Below are 25,505 nucleotides of genomic sequence, written 5' to 3'. Positions count from 1 at the left end.
CATGCCTAACCCAGTCATGCATAATCCTCTAAAAATTTATTCTGAGAACATGGTTTGCCTGCCTGTGCCTGCAACTATAACCAGTTTGGCTCATTTCTAGTTGCAGGATGTGTCTGAACACAAACTAACCACAAGAGGGGGAATTGCTAGGACAGAGAGACCAACTGCTTTGCTGGGAGAGGAGTGTGTTCCTCTCCAGCCATGCCAGGCTAATCTATCCTTGCAAACTGCCTTCCTTGTTAGTTTATTTAGATCCTCCGGTACCATATCAGCCTTTAATGGGAGTATAATAGATATTCTTTATTCATTTCTTACAATGCTCATTTTAACCAGCAGGAAGGTGCGCACAGGGTTCTCTTTTGCTTTAGTTTTGAATCTTAAGATTGATGCAGGGTCTTTTCTCTTCTCAGGCGTGACATTCGAGCTGTGACCCCAGAAGCAGTTGACTGCCAGTTGAGCAACTGGTCAGAATGGACAGATTGTTTTCCATGTCAGAACAAAAAGGTATGCCACTTAGGAATACCTCGGGCTATCAGCCATCTGATATGTGTGTTAGGCACCAATGGAAAATAATCAGCAGGAATTATAAATCTAGGACTCTCGAGAGAAACTGGATCTAAACATAGGCATTTGGAAACCGCAGGTACCTGGACGGTGAGGCTTGTGTCTGCCTCTCTTGATTTTGTTTATAAGATGTCATGAGGCAAGGCTAGCGAAAGGGTCATGTTGTACCACAGGAAAATAGCTACCAGGACACAGACACACTGAAGCTCCATGGATTCTCTGGGTCCTGGTCCACATTGCCCTCTATTGAGGGTCGTCTGGAAGGACAGCTAGATGGCTTAGCAATAAAGAGCCAAGGTGCCTCTTCCTGAGCCAACAATAATATATTTCTACAAACACAGTGGCTTTACAACCAGATATTTGTCTTCTTGGGGTCCTGGAGGCCAGAGAAAAGCAGTAGAGGTGAGCCATATCAGCCTCCTTTTGGAGACTCCAAGAAATAAGGTGTTGCCTCTTCCACTGCTGATGGCCTCCAACAGTTCTTGGCTGATGGCTACATCTCTCCCCTGTCTCTCTAGACACATTGCTTCCTTTTCTTTTGTATCGCCCACCCCATGTGTCCGCTTGAAGTCTCTCTGTACCTCCTTCTTTAAGAAAGTATGATAACATTTTGGGATACTCAGAGAAACCAAAATAATCACATCTCAAAACCTTTCATATTTTTATCAAAATGTTTGGCAAATAAGGGAAAATTAAAATTTTTTTACAAAGTTAGAGTTATACCCTTTGATAGCTATTATTTAACCTATTAAATGTCCTAAACCTACCTTTTTTCTCTTTTTCTTTTTTTTTTTTTGGTACCAGATTGCACAGGAGCCCTCTTACAGTTTGTGTCAAAATTGAATCACTACCTTAAATACTTGGAAAGATATATGTGTCTATGAAGTAGTCCTTAAGAAATTAGATCTTGTTAATTATTTAACTAAAGGGCCACTTTTGTTTCATTCATTAATACGTCTCTTCCTCCCAGAGTCACCCGAACAAAGATGTACATTTCTGAAAATAAACATTAGCTGCCACATAGAAAAGGAAATTGTGCCTTAATGGCACAATCCACAAGCAACAGCACAGAGGAGTCCCTCAGGGAGTGTTGACACTTTCCTACAATACGCTGTCTCTGTTATTTGATAGCAACCTAACAAACAGGGGGCTGAGGGAAATGAACCTGAGAGGCTGCACTATTGTTCCAAGTGCAGACACTATAGGAAGCATGGTGACGGCAGTAATAGTCACCATTTATCAAGCGCTTTCCATGTCCAGGTACTGCAGTAATGTTTCACATAAGCATATTGTCTGGTTTGGCTTTCACAGACAAGTGGAGGGCAGGCGCATTGTTCACTCTCAGGAGGTTGCACGCTAAGAAAGGCAGAGCTGTGGCTTAAACCTGCTCAAACTCATAGATTCAAGGAGCATCTCATAGATGCTCATGTCGCTGCTTGCTGACATTCTTGGAGGAAGGACTTTTGGTTGAGCCAAGGTCAAAAACAGAAGATACAGGGCTAAGCATGTCATTGCCAATAGCTCCATGGAGGTTTCCCAGGCACTGTGTTTTGTATTATTACATATTTTATCACAACTGGACTCTAAACTTCTAGAAGGCAGCAACATTTCTCCCAGTGTTCTAGTTTTTGACCTCCCGCTTCTACTCTATACTTCTACAAGTGTCTATCTGACCCTTGTCCATTTTTCCAGAAAGCCTTGATCATGAAACTCTAGACCTCCAAGACTGGCATGTATTTTTTTTCTTTCTGTCTTTATATCACCAAGTATTTACTTATCTGTCAGCAAGGCTGGATTAGGGATTGAAGTGATATCCCCTCTTTAATCTCCCCTTTCTCTACATAGTAGGTATGTAGTTACTTGATGCCTATAATTTCCAGAAACATCATTTCCCCCAAAACAGAGTCAGCAGAGATAACTATTATTGGCTCAGGTTGGGTCCCTGAAGCAGTCACTGCAAATAGGCAGATATGATGCTCTGGCCATGAGTGCCTGCCTTGCATCTGTCTTCTTCTGTAACTGGGGGGAAGAAGGAGACCATCCCTCTTTGGAGAATAAGAGATGTATACCAAGTAAAGAGAAGATGGCATGGTCAGAAAAAAACAAAACAAAACAAAAAAACCCCTGCAAAGGCAAAGCAGCAATGGCCTCTAAAAGCATACCTGACTAGAGATCAAATCAGAACACAGGAAGCCACCTGAGGCTGTTTTTCTTTCATTTCTCTCCAATTCTCCATGTCAAGCTGTGAACTTCTCACAGAAATAGTAGGCCAGGTAGATAAATAGGTGCTTTGTCATCATCTTATTTGACAAGTAGTAAGAAAAAAAGGAAGGTTTAAAGAGTACACGATCAAGGCTTTCTAGAAGAAGGAAACCATGAACATTGAAGGTTAAACATGTGTAACTGGTTGAATATGGGAAGGGAGCTCTTTCCTAACAGGTAAGAAAACCTTCTGAATGTTCTCATCCCAGCCTTTCATCCCAGACTTCACATCTGTATTCAGAACTCCAGCTGATGACTGCATCACCCCTGTCTGAACACCACGGGGGCATGCTCATGTGTCCCCTTGGAAGACAGCCCCGAAGGCAGCTTTCAATCATGAAAGTTATTCCTTATGTTGAGCTGAGACCTGCCGACATGGATCTTGGTTGATTGATTGACAGAACTATGTCTGGTTCACAATCTGATTTTAGTACCGACACCGGAGCCTTTTGCAGCCGAGCAAGTTTGGGGGAGCCATCTGCAGTGGTGACATCTGGGATGAGGCCAGCTGTGACAGCCCTACACCCTGTCTAAGGCAAGAACAGTGTGGACGGGATTTCCAGTGTAGAGAGACAGGTGAGTAGCACGCCAATACAACAACAGCTGCGCTTGTCAAGCACAGCGTACAGAACACAGCGTGCAAAGCAAGTGCTTGGGAGTTGGTTAAAGTGCAGATTCCTAACTGCTGGAGGTTTGTGACGGGGACCAGGAAAATGCATGTTAAGTCAAGCTAGCAACCCATGTAATTAAAATAAAAATACTTGTTTTATTTTTTAAAAACATTATGTGTATGTGTAGGAGGGTGGAGTGTGCAAGTGTGAGTTGTAGGTGCCCAGACAGAGCAGATGAGAGCATCAGATTCTCTGCGATTGGAGCTATAGCCCATCTGATAGGAGCTGCCACCTGATCGGGTGCTCAGAACTGAATTCAAGTCCCATGCAAGAGCAGCAAACAGTCTTAACTGCTCAGACAGCCCATGTAATATGGATTCATCAGTAGATTAACTTTGGTTAATTTAGGAAAAGTGCTACTCATAGTTCATAGATGACACTTATTAAACAAACACTAGGTGCACATTAAGTTCCAGGCAGGGTTCTGCCTCTGGTTAATATGCAAATTAAAAACAAGGTACCTGACCTTGAGGTAGTCCTAATGTATTTGGAATAGAGATCTTTAAGAGGTCAATTATAGTATCATGGGATAGTCATTGGGTTGTGTACAATTCTCTAGCATGAGAATGCCCAAATATGTTTTGGGAAGTCAGGACAGCCCTTAAAATAACATTTGATTTGAGATTTGGGAAGTGCATGTGCAAAAACATGAGGATTCAGGGACACACAATCTTCCCAGAATCTTTGTAGCATGAGGGCTTTAGAAAGAGACAGGTTGGGTGATGATAACCCAAGATAATCTGGAACAAGGTGGGCTGCAGGGTTCAGACTGTGATGTTTGGAAGGGTGGGAAGCCTTGGCAGATACAGAGCTAGAGTGTGACATGAACAGACTGGCATTTTCGAAGATGGCTGGTGGATCTGATGTGGAGGCTGGATATGGGAGGGTGAAATGGGCAGGCTTGAGCTAAGGGATCCATCACAGAGCTACAGAGCTAGCAAGAATGGAAGAGGCAGTGTGAACAGAGAGAATCGCCAGATAGGAGGGCAACGGTGGAGAGGCCCCACGACTACAGATGTTGGGGAATATGGTCTAGGAAGCCCCCTCAGCCTGGTCTCCCTTAGGTCGATGCCTGAAACGCCACTTGGTGTGTAATGGAGACATGGACTGCCTCGATGGCTCTGATGAGGACAACTGTGAGGATTCCAGGGTCATTGAGGATGACTGTCATCAATATGAACCAATCCCAGGATCAGAAAGGGCAGCCTTGGGGTAAGCGGTCACCTTGTAGCTGTTCAAAAGTAGCAGATGATTCCTTGCTCATTGTGGACATCAGTTTCGAGGCAGAAAAGACCCGTTCTCTCTGTAGGTAGCTCCTGTCTCCTAGTGTAGCTTGCACAGTCCTAGGAATGTGACATCACCCCGCTTTCCTACCCAAGCGTCCTTCCCCCTCTTTACTGTCCCTCTCCCCTCAGCTCAGTTTTCTTCATTTCTAAGGCTATTATCTCCCAGGAAGCCTTCCTAGATGTCCATAAGGACAGCTTTCCCCAGATGCATCTGACATTTCCAACTGCTTTGTTCATGTAACACATGGACAACATGAACAAGCTAACAGTGTGATACAGTGAAAAGAAAATGGGCTTTGGGGTGAGGCAGAACCTTGAACCTCCACATTGTCATTGTTTGATTCACTTCTCAGACTTTCTATTGAGCTAAAATAAGCCTCAGTTCTAATTTCTCTTCACCTTATGTCTAGGTTCAATTCCCAGTGCCTCACACTTGATCCTTCTGAGCATTAATCAATTTTATTTCTTCTTTCTGGAGCATCTTTATCCAAACCCTGAGCTGGTTGACTCATGTCTAGTGTTATGGACTGAACTGTGCCTCCTTCCAATTATATCAGAATCCTGGCACCTAAAGTGATTGCAATTGCAGACAGGGATTTGAGGGAGTAATTCAGGTTGAATGCGGTCATGAGGATGAAGCCTTAATCCAAAAGGGCTGGGATCCATAGAAAAGGAGAAAAAGATACTGTATTCTATTTCCACGACTGTACAGACAAGAACCTGTATGAGGACATGAAAAGGGCATATGTCTTCATGATAGAAAGAAAGAAAGAAAGAAAGAAAGAAAGAAAGAAAGAAAGAAAGAAAGAGAAAAAGAAAAAGAAAAAAGAAAAGGAGGATAAAACCTCTCATTGGAAACTAACCTTCCTATAGTTCACAAAGCATCTTCTGTTGCTATCCTAATATACAACTGTCTTATTAGGGTTTTATTGCTGTGAAGAGACATCATGACCACGGCAACTCCTATAAAGGAAAACATTTAATTGGGGCTGGCTTACAATTCAGAGGTTTGGTCTGTTATAATCATGGCAGAAAGCACGGCAGAGTGTAGGCAGATATAATACAGGAAATGGATGGAGAGTTCTATGTCTGGATCCATAGGCAACAGGAAGAGACAATGAGCACTAGGCCTGGTTTAAGCTTCTAAAACCTCAAAGACCACCCTCCAGTGACACACTTCCTCCAACAAGGCCATACCTACTCCAACATTGCTGCTCCATATGAGTCTATGGGGCCATTTTCATTTAGACCACTATAGTAACCATCACAACTGGAGACAACTATTCATTTGTCCATCTGTTGAGGTGCAGAACTTTTAGTCATATCAGCTTCAGCATGTCCCAGTCCAAGGGCTAGCTCATAGCAATAGGCTGGTGTTGCTACTTTTCTGCTACTCTGTCTTTGCCTTTGGCCTTGTCTTCTAAGTGGAGGGCAGAGATTGCTCATGACTAATGCTCTACATATCTTCTGCTCTCTGGCAGAGTATGCTCTCTACTTGCTTCTCACCAACTTGAGGCTGCATGGAAATCCATTGAGACCACAGGCAAATTCTTTCTTTCCATTTTTTTGAACTTCAATTTCTGCATTTGCCAAGTTGTCATGAAGTCTAAACTTACTGTGTGTTAAGTGTCTAGTTCAGTATGTATTTAATTTTTCATAGCCATTATAACATCACTCCTATTTGTGTTAAGAAAGAGGTGGAGGAAGGAAATGGAGATGGACATTCGCATACATTGAATTTATAAGGTATGTTAGGTGCTCTGTAATTACCCACTTATTCTCTGAGGTAGGTTATAGCCACAGCTTATCTTTTGTTCCTTTTCTGCCTTTGTGCCTGTCACAGAGTGCGTAAACAGTCATGGGAGTGCCATGCCCAAGGTAAGTACTGTCTGCCAGGAACCCAGGGGCTGGTTGAAGTGTTGGCTATCTAGAACATTCAAAGGAGGAGGAGGAGACAAATTTCGCATTGAGTCTCAAAGGCTACATAAGAGCTTGGGAGGCAAAAAGAAGCAACACTCTTATTATTTATTTCATAGGAGGATTTTATGTCCAGTCTTAGAACTCGGAATCATTCCTAGTGGCTGTGTGGTTATGGTGACAAAGTCACATTTACAGGAAGTGGCAGAGCTGGAAATTACCTGGGCGTCTTCCTGATAGTCACATTGTGCATATTTGTCATCCCAGGCTGCCTCGAGGAAAATGGATTTTTCTGAGGAGGAGAGCCTTATACATGGTTACCCAAATTTACTTCTTAGTGGCAGACATTTTTTCTGCAATAATACTAACAGTAGCAGTAGAGGGTATCCATCATAGCTACTTTTTCTATTGCTGTGATTAGAACACCACAACCAAGGCAACAAAGTGTTTCATTTGGGTCTCATGCTTCCAGAGGGGTAGTCATGGCCACTCATGGCAGAGAGCGTGGCAGCAGGCAGGCAGGCAGGCATGGTGCTGGAGTGCTGGAGTGGTAGCTGAGAGCTTACATCTGATCCTCAAGCAGGAGGAAGAGCAAGCCAGCTAGGAATGGGGTGGGCTTCTGAAACCCAAAATTCCATCCCCAGTGATATGCCCCCTCTAACAAGGCCACACCTCCTAATACTTCCCCAACAAACTGGGAGCCTAGCATTCAAATATATGACCCTATGGGGCCATTTGCATTCAAACCATGACAGGATCTGTTCAGTATGATATATGCCAAGCCTGTCTCTGATACTTTTACATGTATTAGCGTATGTCTAACTCTAGGGAGGGTGGTACTAACTGCTTTTAACAAACGACTAAAGTGAGTCAGAGACACAAGATGATTTGCCTGTGCTCACACAGAGATCTGGGGCACTAATTTAACAGGCTTCTGTGCTTGGATTTTTAATAATCCATGCACATTCCCCCTAACGTAACAGCGAGCCAGGGCTGCCTCCAAAGGACACTGGCCCACACGTTCTGGCTAAAGGCTATGTGGGATCCCAGGCCTGGTCTACCCAGTTTCACAGTATTGCCTGCTTTCCCTCTGTGCTCTCAAGGTGCTTGAAGGAACCTGGGGGCTCCACCAAACATACTTGGTGAAACCACCTCTCAACCTACTATGTGGTCTGTACCAATGGTTCTCAGACCCAGAGTTTGTGGCATATCAGGTATTTTAATGACAATTTATAACAGCAGCAAAATTACAGTTATAAAGTAGCAAAGAGATAATTTTATGGCTGGGGTCACCACAACATGAGCAACTGTATTACAGGGTCACAGCATTAGGGAAGTTGAGAACTACTCTTCTAGAGGATGATGTGTTGCGTTTTCTTTGCCTTTTTAAAGATTGTTGTTCCCAAGATACAGTTTTTACAACTTAGGTACAATATCCTGACTCAAGAAGAAGCCCAGAGTGTGTATGATGCCAAGTATTATGGGGGCCAGTGTGAGACTGTGTACAATGGGGACTGGAGGAGGCTCCGGTACGACCCCACCTGTGAGCGCTTCTACTATGGAGACGATGAGAAATACTTCCGGAAACCCTACAACTTCCTTAAGTACCACTTTGAAGTAAGTCTGGTGGACATGGTATAGGGTATAGGGCGGGATGGAGTGAGCAGCCTGTCAGGGGAGATCGCTTGCTCTGAAGGCTTTGAGTTTTCATAGGGCTTGCTGACTGAAGCCTCCTTCACCCCTGATGCACACACAAGCTCAGTGTTGAGGGCGATGAGATGTGAGTGTAGGAGAGAGCCGCGGCGTGAACACAGCAACCCACCTGCTCAGTCTTGGCTCTATTCTCAAACCAGTGAAACAGATCTGAGCCTTCGCCTCCAGCCCCATCCCAAGATGTAGCTCAGTTAAACTCTTACCTACAAAGGGGCGTGAATAACTAACCTGCCATTTCTCCCTGGGCCCTCTCCCAATCTGCAAGGTGGGAGCAGAATGTGTGGTTCTGACACATCCCCTCCACGTGCTTCAGCAAGAGTGGCTTATATCTCTCATTTTATGATTTTTTTTAATATGATTTTGCTTTTTAGGAGGTGTTCTTGCATCTGGGTGTTTGGTGATACACACCTTTCACCCAGCACTTGGGAGGCAGGGTTCAAGGCCAGCTTGGTCTACAGAGCTAGTTCCAGGTCAGCCAGGGCTACACAGAGAAAAAAAAAAAGTGCTTGCAAACTGCCAATGGTCCCACTCTCCATTTCTGAACACCTGTGGTTTTCTGGTCACTCAGAGCACTGCGTGGCTTACGGTAAGACTCAGAGCCAGCTGAAGGCCAGTCATGTTCTTGCCTTCAACCTGTGTTTACACTGCAATCTCGCTGAAAGTGTGCGGTGTGTGGATAGATCCTTCGGGTAAGTTCTCCCACTCAGTCTTCATAGCAGCAACATGAGCTACACATGTCAGTGTCCCTTTCTGATATTAGGAAGAAAACACACAGGAATATAGTATCAGTCTCAAAGCTGAACTGTAATAGCAGACAGAAGCAAGATGCTCACCGGATCTGCCCAAACTAAGACCAGGTTAGGCATCAGTTAAGAGAGTGGACATACACACCACATACATGGGCTTGTGTACATTAGCACTGCACGCATCTACAAGGGCGGATGAAATGAGCAATTATTTAGACACACCCTCCCCCTTCCCAAGATAATCTAAAAGTACCGACGGGAGGTATTGGCAACTACATGGGGCCCATTTTTAAGAGGGTGGCTTTTCTGGTTTTGTGGCAACCTCTATTGAATTATCAGGCCTCTGAAGAGCTAAGCTGAAAGACACTGATAATTTCAAGGAAGATCTGTGTGCCAGGCAAGATGGGACTGTCCAGCTGTAGTCACAGGGTTCTGAAGTCTTTATGGCTGATGTATGGTGTCCATCTGTCTGAGCACCACATACCCTTGGGGACTCACTCCAACGAAGTCTACTTCAGCACAGGCTCTCAGGGTCACAAGCTCTGAAGACATACTTCTATGGCCCAAATAGAGGATTTGACTTAAGCCACTGGGAAATGGGAAATGGGAAATGCAACCATGCTGAGCACAGGGAGAGAAATAGCTGAATGTTTGTGGGTAGCACTGAATCCCACTTAACTAGGATTGTTTTCCACTTGGCCTTCTTGACCCCTTTTTTACCCAGGTCAATGCCCAGTCATGGCTTTCAGCATTTCTCTGTAGTACAAACAAGCGGCCTTCCTTCATAACCCCTTACCTCTCAAGAAAACCTATGCTTTGGACATAATTAATGTTTTAACGTAACTGTCTACATGCAGGAACAAGCAGGAGTGTGGGAGCAATCAGCTGAGGAGTCCCACTTGACATCAAGTAATGCTGGGTTTTTTCTGTTTTGGGGAGCATCATTCTGAGGCGTGGATCAGCTTTTGAAAGGAATCCTCAGATATCTTCCAATGCAAAGATTCTGATGGCACCTATGAGAAGCAGGCACAAAGCTAATGTCTAGTTTTTTTCTTTTCAGGCCCTGGCAGATACCTTAATCTCCTCAGAGTTTTATGATGATGCAAATGACCTATTTTCTAAAATAAAAAATGACAAGTCAAAGTCAGATGGCATCACCTTTGGCATAGGTATAGCAAAAATTCCTGTAACACTGGAGGGGAATGCAGCCTGGTCCAGTGAATCTTCATTCTTGAAGGAGTTAAGCAAGTATAATGAGAAGGTATAAAAACATAAAGTCTGTGTCTCACAGTGTTCCATAATCTATACTGAGCACGTATTACCTTAATTGCATTAAAAAGTACAGTAGTAATTGAACCTTAATTTGCCTGTGTAATTGGAAATGTCTGATCAGTGGTGATCGTGTTTGTTTTTTATTATGGCTTTGCACACAGTCTCATCATCACAAATGGAATAGAGCTGCACTCTAAGACTAGAATGCCTATCATTTTGCCCCTCCCCCAGGCTTTGCATGGTTACCTAGAACATATAGGAAAGCACATAGAGTGGTTGGATTAAAGAAAACCAGCCAGACCCTCTCAATTTGACTTATAAGGTTTCTCAAAAAAAAAAAAAAAAAAAAAGACTTCTTTTTCTCCCAATGTATAAGAAGGTTTGTATGCTCATTTGTCTACCAGACATTGGACACTCAGTACCTAACCCATATGGGAGTTACTGTGAACATGACCTGGGTGGGGCAAAGAACAGAGAGGTATGCATGAAGTCTTTTGAACATTGATATCTAATATGTGCTCATCCAATCTAACAATAGATCATTACCTGTGTTAATGAACTTGTGTTTTCTTCAGCTACTAAATGCTGACTTTTTGCATTCACCTCACATGCTTTCATTGTTCTTTTGCCGCATTTGGATGCGGCTGGAAGAGATTCAGCTTCATGAGAGTGTCTACAACGGTACAGACCGCCCATTTTAAGATGAGGAGGCACAATATCGTTCTGGACGAAGGGATGCAGCAATCACTAATGGAGCTCCCAGAGGAGTTCAACTATGGCATGTATGCCAAGTTCATCAATGACTACGGCACCCACTACATCACCTCTGGAACCATGGGTGGCATTTATGAGTATGTTCTGGTGCTGGACAAAGAGAAAATGAAAGCTCATGGTAAGTGGCTCCAGGGCTACACGCGCAGCGGGCAGCACACACTGAGGGACACGGAGCTTCGTTTCATGTATTGTTGCTGGGATACAATGCCCAGCTGAAAGCAACTTAGGTGAGAAAGGTTTTATCTCACATTCCAGGTTCCAGCCTATGGTGGAGAATGACAGTGGCTGGACCTTGAGACAGCCGGTCAAGTTGCATCCATAGTCAAAAAGCAGAGAGAAGAGGGTGCGTGCACGCTTGTGCTTATAGGCACTGAGATGCACTCCCAGTTCCTGCCCAGGGAATAGTCCACTCACAGTAGGCAGGCCTTCTCTCCTCGATTCAAATAGTCAAGGCAATTCTTCAAAGACACACCCACACGCTGACTTTATCTAGACAAGTTCTTACTGAAATCTCGCCGGTACTCCTAGACTGTGTCAACTTGGCAGTTAAAACTAACCACCACAGCATGCTTTCCAGTGTCTACACTGATTCTAACTCTGAGGTAGTGTGTTATCATTTTCAGGGAAGCAAGAGTCATTAGAATGACTTGCTAAGAAATACCAGAGGGAGAGTTGGAACTTAGACTGGCTTGGTCCCTTAAACTATGCTCTTCCTATAACCTCACAGAATTTGGGAAGTCTTGTTATTTAAAATGTAAAAACCCATTTTGACTATAGAGTTTTTGATACAGTAACTTCATTGCAGTTAGTGAGTGAAAACCTAAATTCTTTCTTTCTTTTCTTTTCTTTTTTTTTTTTTTTACTTTTGACACCAACTTCTAGATGGTCTCCAGGGGAAAGCTGACCCTTCCAAGCTCTGCTCTCAGCAGTTGCCAGCCAACAGCTAAATACTTCATAGCTAAATGATTTTCATTCCTTATTTAACATCCTGAAAATGGAAGAAACTCTGGAGTGTACTCATTACTCATACCAATAACTCATTAAGGAGGCGGGTTCTCAAGCCTTCACCCCAATCCTAACTGAAGGAAACTCTACTGAAGTGTACACTTGCAAGTCTGTTTTCACTTGCTCCCCCACGTGATGCTGGTACCCCCTATAGCGAGCCACTGACCTCACCTATGGGTGATCACAGGTTGTAAGATCTATCTCTATTGCCAACCAAGTTCTAGGGCCCAGTTTTAAGATGCCAGGCTGTCCGCTCCTCTTCATCAGCCCACTCATATAAATGACACAGGCTTTAGTGTTGAAATAACTTCTCAGCTACTGGTATTTCTTTCCCAACTAGATAGCAACATCATTGAAAGCAAGAACCATGTCTCGTGCTTTTCTGTCTTTTTAATACTCATACAAGCCCAAGACAAAGTGACTGTTCAAAGAGAGACAGGAAGGTATTGACTCCGACTCTTGGCTAGCTCAGTTTGAAATTTGTTCATCTATGCAGCAAGTATTCTCTCTCTCTCTCTCTCCCTCTCTCTTTTTAATAATGCAAAGAACTGTTCTGAACATTTACCATGCTTGTGCCAGGATATAATTATGTTCACTGCCCATTATTTTGTAAGCTATGGGCTACAGTGTAATAACAGGCCTCAAAATCAATGCATGGATTACGAGTACATTTTTGAATACCATCAATAACCAAGTGTAGAACATAAAACAAAATAGTAGACTTTAAGAACAAAAGGCACGTCATTGCTTTGGGAAACCTTTTTCAGTGAAGTAAAGACGAATATATGTGCACTGTCATATTAAGATACAAAATAAGCAACATAAGATCCTTGTAAAAAGAGCTTCAAAATGTATTCAAGTGAGTTTTTCTTCAACTCATTCAAAAAAGCAAGGGAGGAAGGAGAAAGAATCAACGTTATTGAGCACTTATTACATTCCAGCATAACTGCTTATATTCTCATTTAATTTTGTAACAACACTTAGAGAATGGTGTTGTGCAAATGATAGTTGCACGAACATTGAGGCTCATCCAGGAGGTGAATTACTTTGCCCAAGGCTGCAAGGATATGACCTCAGGGCCTTGGACCTGTGGTGTTTCTCTTGTGGTTTGGTCTCCTATCTTTAGTGTTGGGTTACTAATGAGTTGCCTGGGGTCTCTGGTGCCCCCTCCTCTTTAAAATAATGTAGGGCAGAAATGAGCTTCCAAAGTGGTTAATATTCAAAAGCAGCCCACCAACAAATTGTCCCGGGATAATTACCTCAGCTCTGTTTATAGAAAACCATATGTCGATAATAGCACAATTTGCTTTTTGTGAAGGGCTGATTTTCTATAAATCCAAAAAGTTAGTGTTGCTTTTCTATAAATATGGAAATGTGCTAATCATCACCTCATCTGCTGGAGACCGCTAATAAATCAGAATGTCATTTACATATTAACCTACAAAGAACAAAAACATCTCTACCTTCTTTCCCTTTGACAAACAGCAGCAAGCACACACGCTTTCCCTATCTGATGTCTGGCTGATTTGCTCTGTCAGCCCCTCCCTCTCCCTGCATTCCCTTTCCTTCTAGATATATGTCTTTTTCTCTCTACTTCTTCTTTGTCCCTGCCCCTTTCACCTTCTTGATCTCTATGACTTTAGTTTACATTCTAGTCAGTGCAGTTTTAGACATCCTAGGTGGTGCATTCTTGTACCTCACATGGCTGACTTTGGTATGGGAAGATTTCAGTAAACATACTGGCCTGTACTGGGGACTCCTTTGTCCTTGGGCTTGCCTCAGATCCTCTCTGGGTTTGTCCCAGAGGAGGCACAAGTCTGTTTTCTTCTAGTATGTCCTTTAGATCAAATGCTTTTCCCCCCAAAGACAGCAAGACACCATGAATAAAAAAAAAAAAAATAAGAGAAGACTGTATTTGGGAGAGGCAATGTAAGACTCCGGTGTGATCCTAAACCTTCTGTAAGGGCTGCACTTGGCATCTTTCTACCCTTTATGATTGTGGCTTAAAATGTATGGACCTGGATATGTTTTATTGTTTTTTCTTTCATTTCTTCTTTGACACTCACGCCATTTGTCCTTGGGCTGGGTTTTGACAGAGAGTGAGGAGCATGCTCTCCATTCTGTCTTGTCTGGCATGTGGTCGAGTTCCAGACCGTTTCTCTGAGATGGATCCCGTACTCAGTGATCCCGTTCTGGTGGCTATTATATCCCTCTGTTTCCTCTGCATTCCTGTTCTCTCATTCTGTGAGGCTAAGCCTGCTGATGCTTCCCTCCCGGGTGAACAGCAGCTTACCTTTTTAGGCCTTGTGTAGATGCCTCCCTGTCTGGCCCACCTCTGCCCTTTCCTCACAGTTTTGTTTGTTCATATATTCACTCACATAGCATATTCACTGTGTTTTTACTGTATGCCAAGTGGTCCTCATTTGTGTAAATCCTAAATCCTTTTCCTTCCTAGTGAGACCTGTTGGCTGGCATCCTGGCTCTGCTGCCACCCATCTTGTTTGAACTACTGATATCTCTCACCTTCCTCCTGCAGGAGTACAATAGGCTTTTCCCCCCTTTTCTTTATTCTCTTTCTTTCTGGTCATCATCACTGTTCCGTGGAATTCTATGTAGAAGGCTAATTTTAACCCAGAGTCTTATTATTGGTTGTCTCCTCTATCTCACTGTCCTTCCCTCTGAGGTTTTTCAGAGCATTCGTTTCATTCAGACCTCAATTTCAAAGCTAATATTTCTGAGAGACCTATTTTGAATAGGGAGGCAAGTCCCTCTTGATTATCTGGCCCTATCTTAAATTTAGGAAATCACCATTTACTCCCTAGTTGACTTGAGCTAGTCAGCTTCTATGTTGCTGTGATAAATACCATGATCAAAAGTGCCTGGGGAAGAAAGGACTTACATGACTTATAGTCCCAGTCCATCACTGAGGGTAGCTGAGGCAGGAACTGAAGCAGAGACAATGTGGAACACTTACTTATTGGTTTGCTCCTACTGGCTTTTTCAACCACCCTTCTTATATAGCCCAGACTCACCCGCTCAGGGATGGCAATGACAGTGAGCTGAGCTGTCCTTCATCATTAGCAACTAAGAAAGTGTCCCACAGATATGCCAAGTTTAGGTAGGCAAATCTCATGGGAGGAGACTCTGGTTTGTGTCAAGTTAACACACACTGCCATCTGGATATGCTTGTTTCTTCATGGAATGCTTCTTTCTGAAATGTGAGTACAGGTAAGTACTTATGTTTTGGCCTTTTCTGCAGATTTATTTCCCAGCACGGTGTCTGAACCATATCAGGGATTTAATAACTGGTTTTGAATCCATTATCTATTTGTCAATCTATCATCTCTCTCTCTCTGTATCTCTCTCTCTCTCTCTCTCTCTCTCTCTCTCTCTCTAATCTTTCACAGTACAGACTGATATATTTGATGAAATCTTCCCATGTCAAGGTCATCCATGTGAGACATTAATGTGCCCTATCCAGGAAGTCTAATAGTAGAGGGACTTAATAGAATAGAAGTTCAAGTCATAGAGCTCAAAGATAATATACTGACAAGATTGCAAATTATGATATGTGCCATGTGTAAAATAACATGAAAAACAGAGAAAAGACAGAGAATGATGGTACACATTGGAGAGGAACACTCACTTAGCTTTGGGAGTCCTGAGATGGTCTCTCTATAGAAGTAAAATCCAAGCGATGCTAAGAAGTAAAGGATAACGAGGAACCATCAAAGCAAAAAAAAAAAAAAAAAAAAAGGTATTCTGGGCAGAGTGAGCTGATTTGAGAACAACCTTACAGGTGGAAGGAGTATAAGTGGCTTGAGGCATGCATTCCTGAAGCCTTTTGGCAAAGGGAAGATTAACCGGAAAGGGCTAAGGTTTTAAGAGGTGGGGCCTGGAGAGATAGCTAAGCCACAGAGTGTATACTGCTCTTGCAGAAGACCTGAGTTCATTTCCACGTTGGGCAGCTCAAAACTTCCTGTAACCTCTGCCCCACAGGAATCTGGTATGTCTGGCTTCTGTGGGTACCTGTACTCACAAACAGGCAGACACATACACATAATTAAAAACAAACAACTCTTAAAAAGTATAGAAAGGCCTTCAAAGGCCCAACAGACCATAGTAAGAAGGATGGAGCATCTCTGCAGTGGCATGGGTGCGATGTGGTCTAACCCATATGGCTACAGATTGTTTGGCTGCGATGTAGATCATGCCAAAAAAGGAGTTAGAGAAGACTCAGGGAGAACTCTTAGAGGCTCTTGCTGATGTCAAGGTAAGAGGTAAAGAACAGATTGGGGCATGTGTTGGCAAATCTTGACTGGATAAGATATGCTTGGGGCATTAGTTTTGGATGGTATGGTCAGAGGCAACCCCAGCTTGTCCACTCACCTTGTACAATCTACTTCTGAACTCAGAGACATCAAGTCCCCAGCATCCCAGAACAGAAAGGTAGGGAGTAACCGACATTTATTATGTCACCATCCCAAGGCAACTTCATATGAGTTTTCTCATTCACCAGTGATTCTGGGAAAGGGGCGTTTCCTTAGTTCTAGTTGGTAAAAAGTAGTCAAGGTATTCTGAGTTAAATTCTACATTTACCTTTCATGCCAGTTGCCTTTATTAGGACTCCCAGACTGTGAATACCTTCTTTCTCTGTCTCCCCCAAAATCATTGGTGACCTCTCCTTTACTCACAATCTAACTCTACCTCCCATGGATGCTCACTCCTGCCATTGATTAGTCCACTTCCTGCTCTCTCTTTCAGTCTCTTCAGTGACTCTTAGATGAGAAAAGGGTCAATGGTGGGTGGCTACCCCAGAAATGACTTTGGGAGCTGCCTTAGACCCTTCTTTTTAGCTAATAGGACTTGTGACATTTGTTTCAGCTTTGGTGACATTGGTCCCTCAAATACAGCTTAAAGTAGAGTGTTTTTCTCCAATTAAACAGTTTATGGAGGTCTGTAAGGAAAATTCTGTAAGTAGTAGAAGGTTAAACTAGCACACCAAAGGCCTCCCTAACTGATGTTTTTTGAGGCCTTTGGGAATATTAAGAAGGCTCTGCAACGATCTTGCAGAAAATGATTGTTATTGATGCTTTGCAGAAAGGAAGGCAGAAGCCTCCTGTGGCCCCATTAAAGCCAGCACATCCCATGGTGATGCGGAATTCTTGTCCGTGGGCCCCGTTGCTTCTTGCCTAGCGTCTGCTCCTTAGAAGCAGCAATGTCAGTCCTCTGAACTTGGTTTGCCAAAATATTAATGTCATCCTAATTTTAAAAGCCTACTGTGCAGATGAGTGTGGTGGTGCAGGCATTCAGGAGACCAAGGCAAAGGTTCGCCAGGTTTGGGCTACATGGAGAGAATCTACCCCAAGAATAAGGGAGAGAGGGTGTCCAGTGTGAGAATTAACCAAAACAACGGTTACAGATGACGATGATAAGGATGCCATTCAAACAGCAGTTAATGTGGTGGATTATGATTCCAAGTGGGCTCATTCAGGTACTAAAGACATCTGAATTTAGAAACAGGTCTGCTGTGGTAGCAGAGAGTCTAAACATTAAAGTCAAACACCCGTGTGGGGAATCTCCATTCTAGATGATTCTGACCAGAGTACTGGCTTTGAAGCACCTCGGCTTCAAGGCCTAAAGGATGATGATGGCAAAGTTTGATTCAAGAATGGTTTAACGTACATGGTGACATGGTAAACAGTTAACAGATGTGTCCACCTTTACGGCAAGATATTAATATGACTATTTAATTGAGCAGTTAAAATGACAGGACTGGCTATTTATTAATTGTGCCACTCTGGGTAGGTTACTTCATTATTTGAAATCAAATTTCACCCGAAAGCTGGATATAGTATCTTTCTCCTTGCGGTTGAGAGGAGCGAGCAGACTTATTTGCAGAGAACATTTCTTGTAGTACTCAGACTCTAGTAAGCACTCAGGACACTTTAGTCGTTGACGTCAGTTCTGAAAGGCAGCTATGCTAACGGCTAGACCCCCAACTCCTCAACTAGAGTCAGCCCTGAATTGGATTGCGGAGTCACGTGCGCCTACACCATTTATCAGCCGTGTGCCCCACGGGCAAATTTGTTAATGTCTTCGTACACCAGTTTCCTTTTCTTCCAAATAAGACAATGACAGAATGCACTTCATAGATTTGTTTTAAATATGAAACAAAATGATCTATGTGAGAACCTGGCCCAGAGCCCAACATAGGGAAATTCAGAAGTGTTACCCATTTTTGTGCTCTAAAATAGCTGCGTGCCTTGGTCCATCTTCCGGTTCTATAGCAGAACACCTGACGGGGTAACTTATATAAAAGATTGGCTTGAGCCCCGTGGTTCTGAAGGTCAGGTTGTCTAGAAACACCTGGCACAGGTGAAACCTCACATTGCATCGCCGTTTGGCAGAGCAACAAAAAGGCAAGTGGCTAGGCAGAAGACGCAGAAGGCCACTCTAAGCGAGAGTGAACCCACTTGCTGGAGAGAGGCATTAATTACTTCTGTTGGCACAGTCATTGTCATGAAAGTCTGTCCCCTCTCCCAACACTGTGACATGGCGAATGGAATTTCAGTGTGAGCCTTTTCAGGGGATAAACTACATCCAGAGCCTAGCAGTGCCATTGTTACTAGGTGCTAGTATTCCCAGCTTCCCAGTTTCTGTGCTCTCATCTGTAAAGTGGGGATGAGGAGAAGACTTATATCACAGGGTCCTGCAACTGGCCAGTACTGAAACATTGCTCAAACAGAAGGGAAATCATTTTCATTATGTCCCGCCTGCAGTGGCTGATGTTTCTGCCCTGATTGTAGCCTCAGCCACCATGGCTCTTCCCCCACCTGCCTGTTTTTTTGATCAAGGTCATTCATTTCTGTCTGCAGAACTTCATCCAGTTTGGGAGGGTCTGTTTTTTCCCATTTGTCAAGGTCACTTTGGATTCTCATCACTATCTTTCAAAGTGTTAACAACTGTGTCTTAGTCAGTACGTGCTCTTCATCATCCTTGCCCCTGATAGATGCCAGATAACAGTGACCCTGGAAAGGCCCTTCCAGCAAGAGTGTAGTTCATCTAACCCTTCATTGATCATCCTCTTCCATCAGGGTCCTTGGGCCAGCTGGCTACCGCTAACACACAACTTAGAACAAGCCACAAGGACAGAATTAATTATTGCTTCACTTGCTCTTCCTCCTGCTTTCCTGCCTTCCTTATTCATTCATTCCTTTAGCTCTCCATTAAATAAACATTTGTTAAACACACTTAACATGGAAGGGACTGTCCAGATACCAACATGATTAATAAGTGTCCCTGCTCATCAGGGGGCTTATAGAAGGTAGTGGTTTCTCTTTGTTATAATCACCTGATTATAATCACGGATGATTTACTTTGTGGGCAGTCGAATGAGTTACCACCCAAAGTGACTAATGATTTAGATTTTCATTCATGGTACTTAGAATCAACCAAAGTATTTGATTTTAATAAAACATATTTACATATAGTAGCACCTAATATTTGTGCTGTAATTTATAAAGCAAATATACAGTCGCATCTGGTATTCAAATTAATCTCTGTAATAGTTTCATGAGGGATTGTGTTATTATTTCCTCTAATTTCATAGAGAGAAAGCTGAGGCCCAAAGAGATTAGGTAAACACTGTTACGTGACTCAGTGTTGATCTGAGGTCTTTCGAATTAGAGTTTGTGTATCTTCCAAATATGTGTTCCTTTTCCCATCCATTGATACATTCTGGCATGCATTCTGCCATACACCACCATAGAGATGGTGGTAAGACCAACCAAAGTTACTGGATATTTGCTGAGGGCTTAAATTGGGCTAATAACTTAAAATTCACTATTTCACTTAACAAGGAGACATTTGTGAAAAACATAGTAAAATATATAGTTTATAAAGGACTGGTGTTCAGAAATGTCAAATAATTTCCTCACTGTCTTGCATCTGTCTCAAAGGTGTACATTGGGTGTCAGTCTTAGGAACTGTAATCTTAATGAGCCGTCCTCTAATGGCTCAAGGATGCTGTAACCTCATGTTTTTCAGCCTGAAGAATATAACCTACTAGTGGATTGTCAAAGAAATTTAGTAGATCATGGCCAGCATTAAATTATGCACAACACACTAAAATATGTTTGGATACAGACTACGTGTGTGTCACTCAAAATAAAATTCAGTACTGGACTTCACATAACTGAAGGCTAGATCCCAATGTTATATGTATTTCTTACTTTTAGGGATGGTCAAAATACTATTAGAAATTCTGCCTTAATATGTTATGCTCCATTGATCATGAACATATACCAAACCACACTGAATAAGGGGGAAATCACCAACAGCTGCAAGAGAGGCACCAGGAAGTATATTTGTTGGAGTTCTCCGAAGAATAGAATCAGTAGTATATTCATTTAGAACTTTGTGCACATATGTATTATTAATGACATTTACTAAAAGGAAGAAACCCACAATTGGAATATGAGCAATCCCCTAGTAATCTGGAGGCCCAGGGCAGCCAAAATAGACTATAAACCTGCACTGAGCATTCATGATTTCTGGTACCTAGAGGCGGGGCCTACAGATCCGTGTTCTAGAGCAATGTGCAGTTAGCTGGAGGTCCCTATCACTCTATTTTTGAGTAGAAACAGACACAGGCAAAGCACAAAGGAGAGACCAGCCCATTTTTTTTTTCTGCCTTTTCCAATTTTCAGCCTTTGAAGACATTCAAGCCTGCAGGAGGTTTCAGGGGAGTGGCTGAAGCCACAAATAGGGGAGGGTGAATGTTGAGAAGTCAGTGTCCAGGTTCCCTCCAACGCTAGATTCTGTTGAGGAGGCCTTGTCTCAGTGTCTGTATTACATTAGGAAGGGTTATGAGAACAGTAGCCAAGAATTGAAGTGAGTGTTGGCCTCAAAAGCCAGAGAGAAGAGCCAGCTGCAAAAGCCATGAAAATATAGGCCCTAACTGGAGGGTCCCTGACGCTGGGAAAGATGGCCTCAATCTGTGTAAGTGTGGATTGCCTATGTCCAAACTCCATTTAACCTCCATCCGGTTACCGTGCTTACCAATTCACACATTCATCCCTGAAAATTCTCACACTCTTTGGGATTCTCTCCCTCCTCTCATCCCTTCCTTGCCTGTCTGGTGCTTGCTCATCCTTAGGTATCTGCCTCTTACGTAGGACTTCTAAGCGATCATTTTGTGTCTCCATTTCTGGGCTGGATGCTTGTCTTTTAAGCATCTTCAGTGGCCTTTGGACTTAGGTATATGTGCTACTCCATGGCCGGCACCTCTTTCCATATGCATCCCATTACTGGTAAATTTGCAGAGTCCTGCCCAAGGATGGAGGCTGAACCCCACTGCAGGGAGGGTCAGAATTCTATACTTGGCACACATTCTTTGAAGCTTTCCTTATACTCTGCAGACTCAAGTATTTCTCTAAAGGGTGGCCTCAGATCCTTCGGATAGTGAGGAGGGGGAGGTGGACAGAAACTTGATTGTGAAGAGTTCTATATTCACGGCTAAGCAGTCTGGAATGGCCCAGCAGGTCTTTCGCTGTGCCTGCAACTAACCAGTCACCCTGAACAGACAGTTGCTGGATTCTAACAAGCTCCAGGCTTTATCCCCAGTTACCATGACAACCAGGCTTCACGGTGATGGATGGTATTGATTGACTGACAGACTCCTGGTGTCTTGGCTCCGGGTCCCCATTCCCCTTAAGTCATTTGCATACACATGGAACTGAGAGGCACTCAGTGCCATCCTCCTGACTTTGTCCTGATTTTTAAATTTCCACTTCTAATATTATTGAAAATAGCTTCACACTTAAAGAAAAGAAAATCTGAGACGATATCATAATTCTTCCCACCATGAGCTTTACAGGCAATATAACATGGCATAGAGAGCACAGGCATCGGGTCCCTTGGTTTATCCTCCGTGGATATTTACTTATCTATAATCTGGGTTCTGTTTCTACTCTCTTTACTTACTCGTGTCCTAGCAAGTTACACTACCTCATTGTTGGTGCAGAAACCCTGCTTTCACAAATCCACCTGCCTCCTCCGGTCTCAGAACTTCCATATTGAGACTCAGGAGCTCAGGGCCTCAGTGTAGCCAGCAGCATTTCCCAAACCAGCAATAAGTGGTAGTAAGCGGCCTTTAACAATATCTCTGTAAACAGTTAACATAAACTTGGATTAATACATTGAACCCTCATGACAGCCTCATGAGGGGACTCTACTAAAGTCACCTTCTAGGTGGACAAACTGAAGCACAGTGAGGTCAAACAACTGTCCAGACAAGACCTCGACAGAGATGGGGTTTCAGCTCATGTAGTCTCCACGTTGGAGCCCGTCCTCACACACATTCCTGGTCATGGCCAATAGCATTGTGCAAAATCAGAGAATCTGAAGAGCAAGCAGCTCGCATCAGCTAGGCCGAAGGCTGGGCTGTGGCCCCAGCACTGCCACTGTGAATTCATGACACGGCTGCCGTTCTCTGAGTTTCCTTGTGTAATGAGGACATCACTAGTGGGCAGCTGTTGCAAGGCTCTTCTGGGGACCACCATTGATCCTAGTGACACGTGATAAGCTCTTCTCCGCACAGCATGACTGGCATAATGATGTAGGCTCTTGCGGGTTTGGGTGAACATGTGTAGCTTTCAAACGCCTGATTCTTGAGTTTGCTAGTCATGGAACCTGGGGCGAGTGGGCCAAAAATAATAACCAAGGCAAGCCAAGCGCTTCACTGTGCTGGACACTCTTTTCAGGGATTCACTAATAGAAACTATTATTATCCTCTTAAAGATAGGGGAACTTAAGCTTAAATAAATTAGAGCCACAGTCTACCAGCTAATGGCTTCAGACTCTTTACATTCTCAGCCACGGGCCTCACCCTTTTCTGGTAAGCTCATAATATGGTCAAATCTTCCATGCCCAGAAGATAGTTGGAAAGAGATGATGAAATAAAACAGATGAAAACTTTATAAAATACCAAGATTTAACCATGATTATTACAAAGCTCTGGTTTGTATCTTGTATCTTTGAATAAACATAACTCCCCCAGGAAACACATGGCTCCCCAAACGTTTTAGTGGTGTTGTTTAGGAATGGTAGGACTAACTGGTCCCTGAGTATTCCCAAGGGCTCAGAACATGCCATGCTTTGTTCTGGGTCTTGCCTAACCAAAAAGAAGCTTCCAGTGTAATAGAAAAAGAGGTTAAGAAAAAAAAAAATCCTAGGGTATGCTAAATTCAGTGCTGGAAGGAAGCACAGAAGTACCGTGAAGGTCCCTAGGGAAGGGGGAAAAGCAAGCCAGAGAAAAGGCAGAAGAGGATCAATAAAAGGGACAAGGAGGCTTTCTGGCCACAAGGAACAAAACACTCAAAGTCACACGGCACTCACCTCCAGAAGGTGGTTGGCAGAAAACATGATGAAGTTTAAACAGATGAATGGAAACATGAAGAGGGCAGGTGAGTTAGGTGACACATTTCAGCCAGTCCAGCCACAAACCAACCATGATCTTCCTCACGGTGGTGGCGGAACAGACGCCAGGATTCTTTTTTCCCCTTGGCGAGACTGTTTTGCAGGCAACCAGTGTTGCAAAGCAGTGCGGCAGATAGATCACAGTCGCCCAAGTGGTATTTGTTTGCTGTGAAGCGATAAATAATGCATCACACCTATCTGTTTTCCGCTTGATGCCTTTAATCTGAGGGACGACACAGCCTCTCCGTGTTCTCGCACCTCAGAAGTCAGGCTGCCTGTTTCTCCCCCAGGGCCTTGCAGATTCTGCAGTCTCCAAGCTGAGGCACGAGGCCTGCTCTCAGTCCCGTACAGCAGTCAAATAGAAAGGCAGACAGTAGGCACGGTGGCCAAAGACATGGTCTTTGAGATCCTGGGCTGCCATGCAGACCTTAGAGCAGCCCTTCTCGGCACCAGGCTAGAGTGAGATAGAACCCCGGGGTGGTTCCCTCTGGAGTTTGTATCAGCCTTTTTGAGCACTGTCCTGTCACGGGGAACACGAGCCCTCAACATGGTCTCTCTCTGCTCTCTACAGACTACAATTTTTGTTTGTTTGTTTTTGTTATTGCTCTGACTGCTGCTTGCCCCCCTTGCATCCACTATTCTCCTTTTGACACTTGAAGCAGAGTCTGGTGGATCTCTGTGAGTCTGAGGACAGCCTGGTCTGCATAGGGACTTCCAGGACACCCAGAGCCACATAGTGAGACCTATCACAAAAACTACTCACTCACTCAATTAATTACCTTAAAATAAAAAAAAAACAAAAACAAAAACAAAAACAAACAAACAAACAAACAAAAAAAAACAGGTTCCCTCTTCCTAGGTGACCTTAACGTCTGTCAAGTTGACAAAACAAAACAAAACAAAACAAAGCAAACCAAAGAACCCCTAATACTAATTAGCACACCATATTAGTGACCTCTGGGTTTGATTGAGAGACCTATCCTCAAAGAGAGACTCAAGAAGACTCCCTAAATATCTTGGCTTCAACCTTGGACCTCCATATACTTGAGCACACACGTGACCATGCACTTATACATGCACAAACACAGAGGACGCCCACCCCCTAGCAGTTAGCATATAACAAAACGTTAGTAACTCTAGGAGCCGTGTTTTACAGAGATCTCATGTCTATTGATTAGCAGCTCTCCCTCTCCCCATCCTCCTGGACATGGCGACCATTAAAATCCTCTTTAATTCTATGGGTTGTGCTGCTTCCGACACCTCCTGTAAGGGGAGCGTGCAGTCTTTGTCCTTCTGAGCCTGGCCTCCTTCCGGACATACCGTGTCGGAGGGCCAGCCTATGCCATAAATTGCAGGATTTCCTTTCTCGCTAGGGAATTTTAGTGGATAGGTAGTGTCTACAGACGAAACATGTCACTCCCGGGGTTTCCATCAGATTCTTGATTTCTCTAAACTGAGAAGGGGGCACAGGGTTACCCCACCTTTCCTTTCCTAGTTGTTTTCCCCTGGCTTCATCACCCTGATAAACTGGGAGTAATCCAGGACTTTAGGCCTTGTCTTGCTCAGCTCTCCACATTCCTCACGGTACTTGTGTGGTTAGTGTTTTGTTGTAGGGTAGAATGTTACAATGTCCCCAAGTGAGTCTTGGACAGCGAATCCATTCAATCTCCTGAGGGATTTCTGAATCCTGATTATTAACAAGAACCCTGCTCCCATATCCCCACCCCCTTCCCAGTTCTTATTCTGAGGGAATGTGATGAGGCTGACTGCTGTTTCCATATCCAAGGCATTATTAATAGGGACGCTGACTGAGA

The 25,505-nt window shown here is 43.6% G+C and overlaps 1 protein-coding gene across 2 annotated transcripts in view; it reads left to right on the top strand.

Annotated features, from left to right (window-relative positions):
• Positions 1-25,505, top strand: part of C8a (complement C8 alpha chain) — a 50,825-nt gene that overhangs the window by 10,485 nt on the left and 14,835 nt on the right. For both annotated transcript variants that reach the window (XM_021650109.2, XM_060366063.1), the window contains exons 2-7: positions 411-504; positions 3,258-3,402; positions 4,562-4,709; positions 8,128-8,317; positions 10,220-10,420; positions 11,083-11,323. In XM_021650109.2, the coding sequence (XP_021505784.1) occupies positions 411-504; positions 3,258-3,402; positions 4,562-4,709; positions 8,128-8,317; positions 10,220-10,420; positions 11,083-11,323 (1,019 nt within the window). The remainder of the gene's footprint in view (positions 1-410; positions 505-3,257; positions 3,403-4,561; positions 4,710-8,127; positions 8,318-10,219; positions 10,421-11,082; positions 11,324-25,505) is intronic.

This window comes from Meriones unguiculatus, chromosome 12, assembly GCF_030254825.1.
Source record: "Meriones unguiculatus strain TT.TT164.6M chromosome 12, Bangor_MerUng_6.1, whole genome shotgun sequence".
NCBI lineage: Eukaryota > Metazoa > Chordata > Mammalia > Rodentia > Muridae > Meriones > Meriones unguiculatus.
The sequence above is the reverse complement of the archived record's forward strand: the minus strand, read 5'-3'. Positions and strand labels throughout refer to the sequence as shown.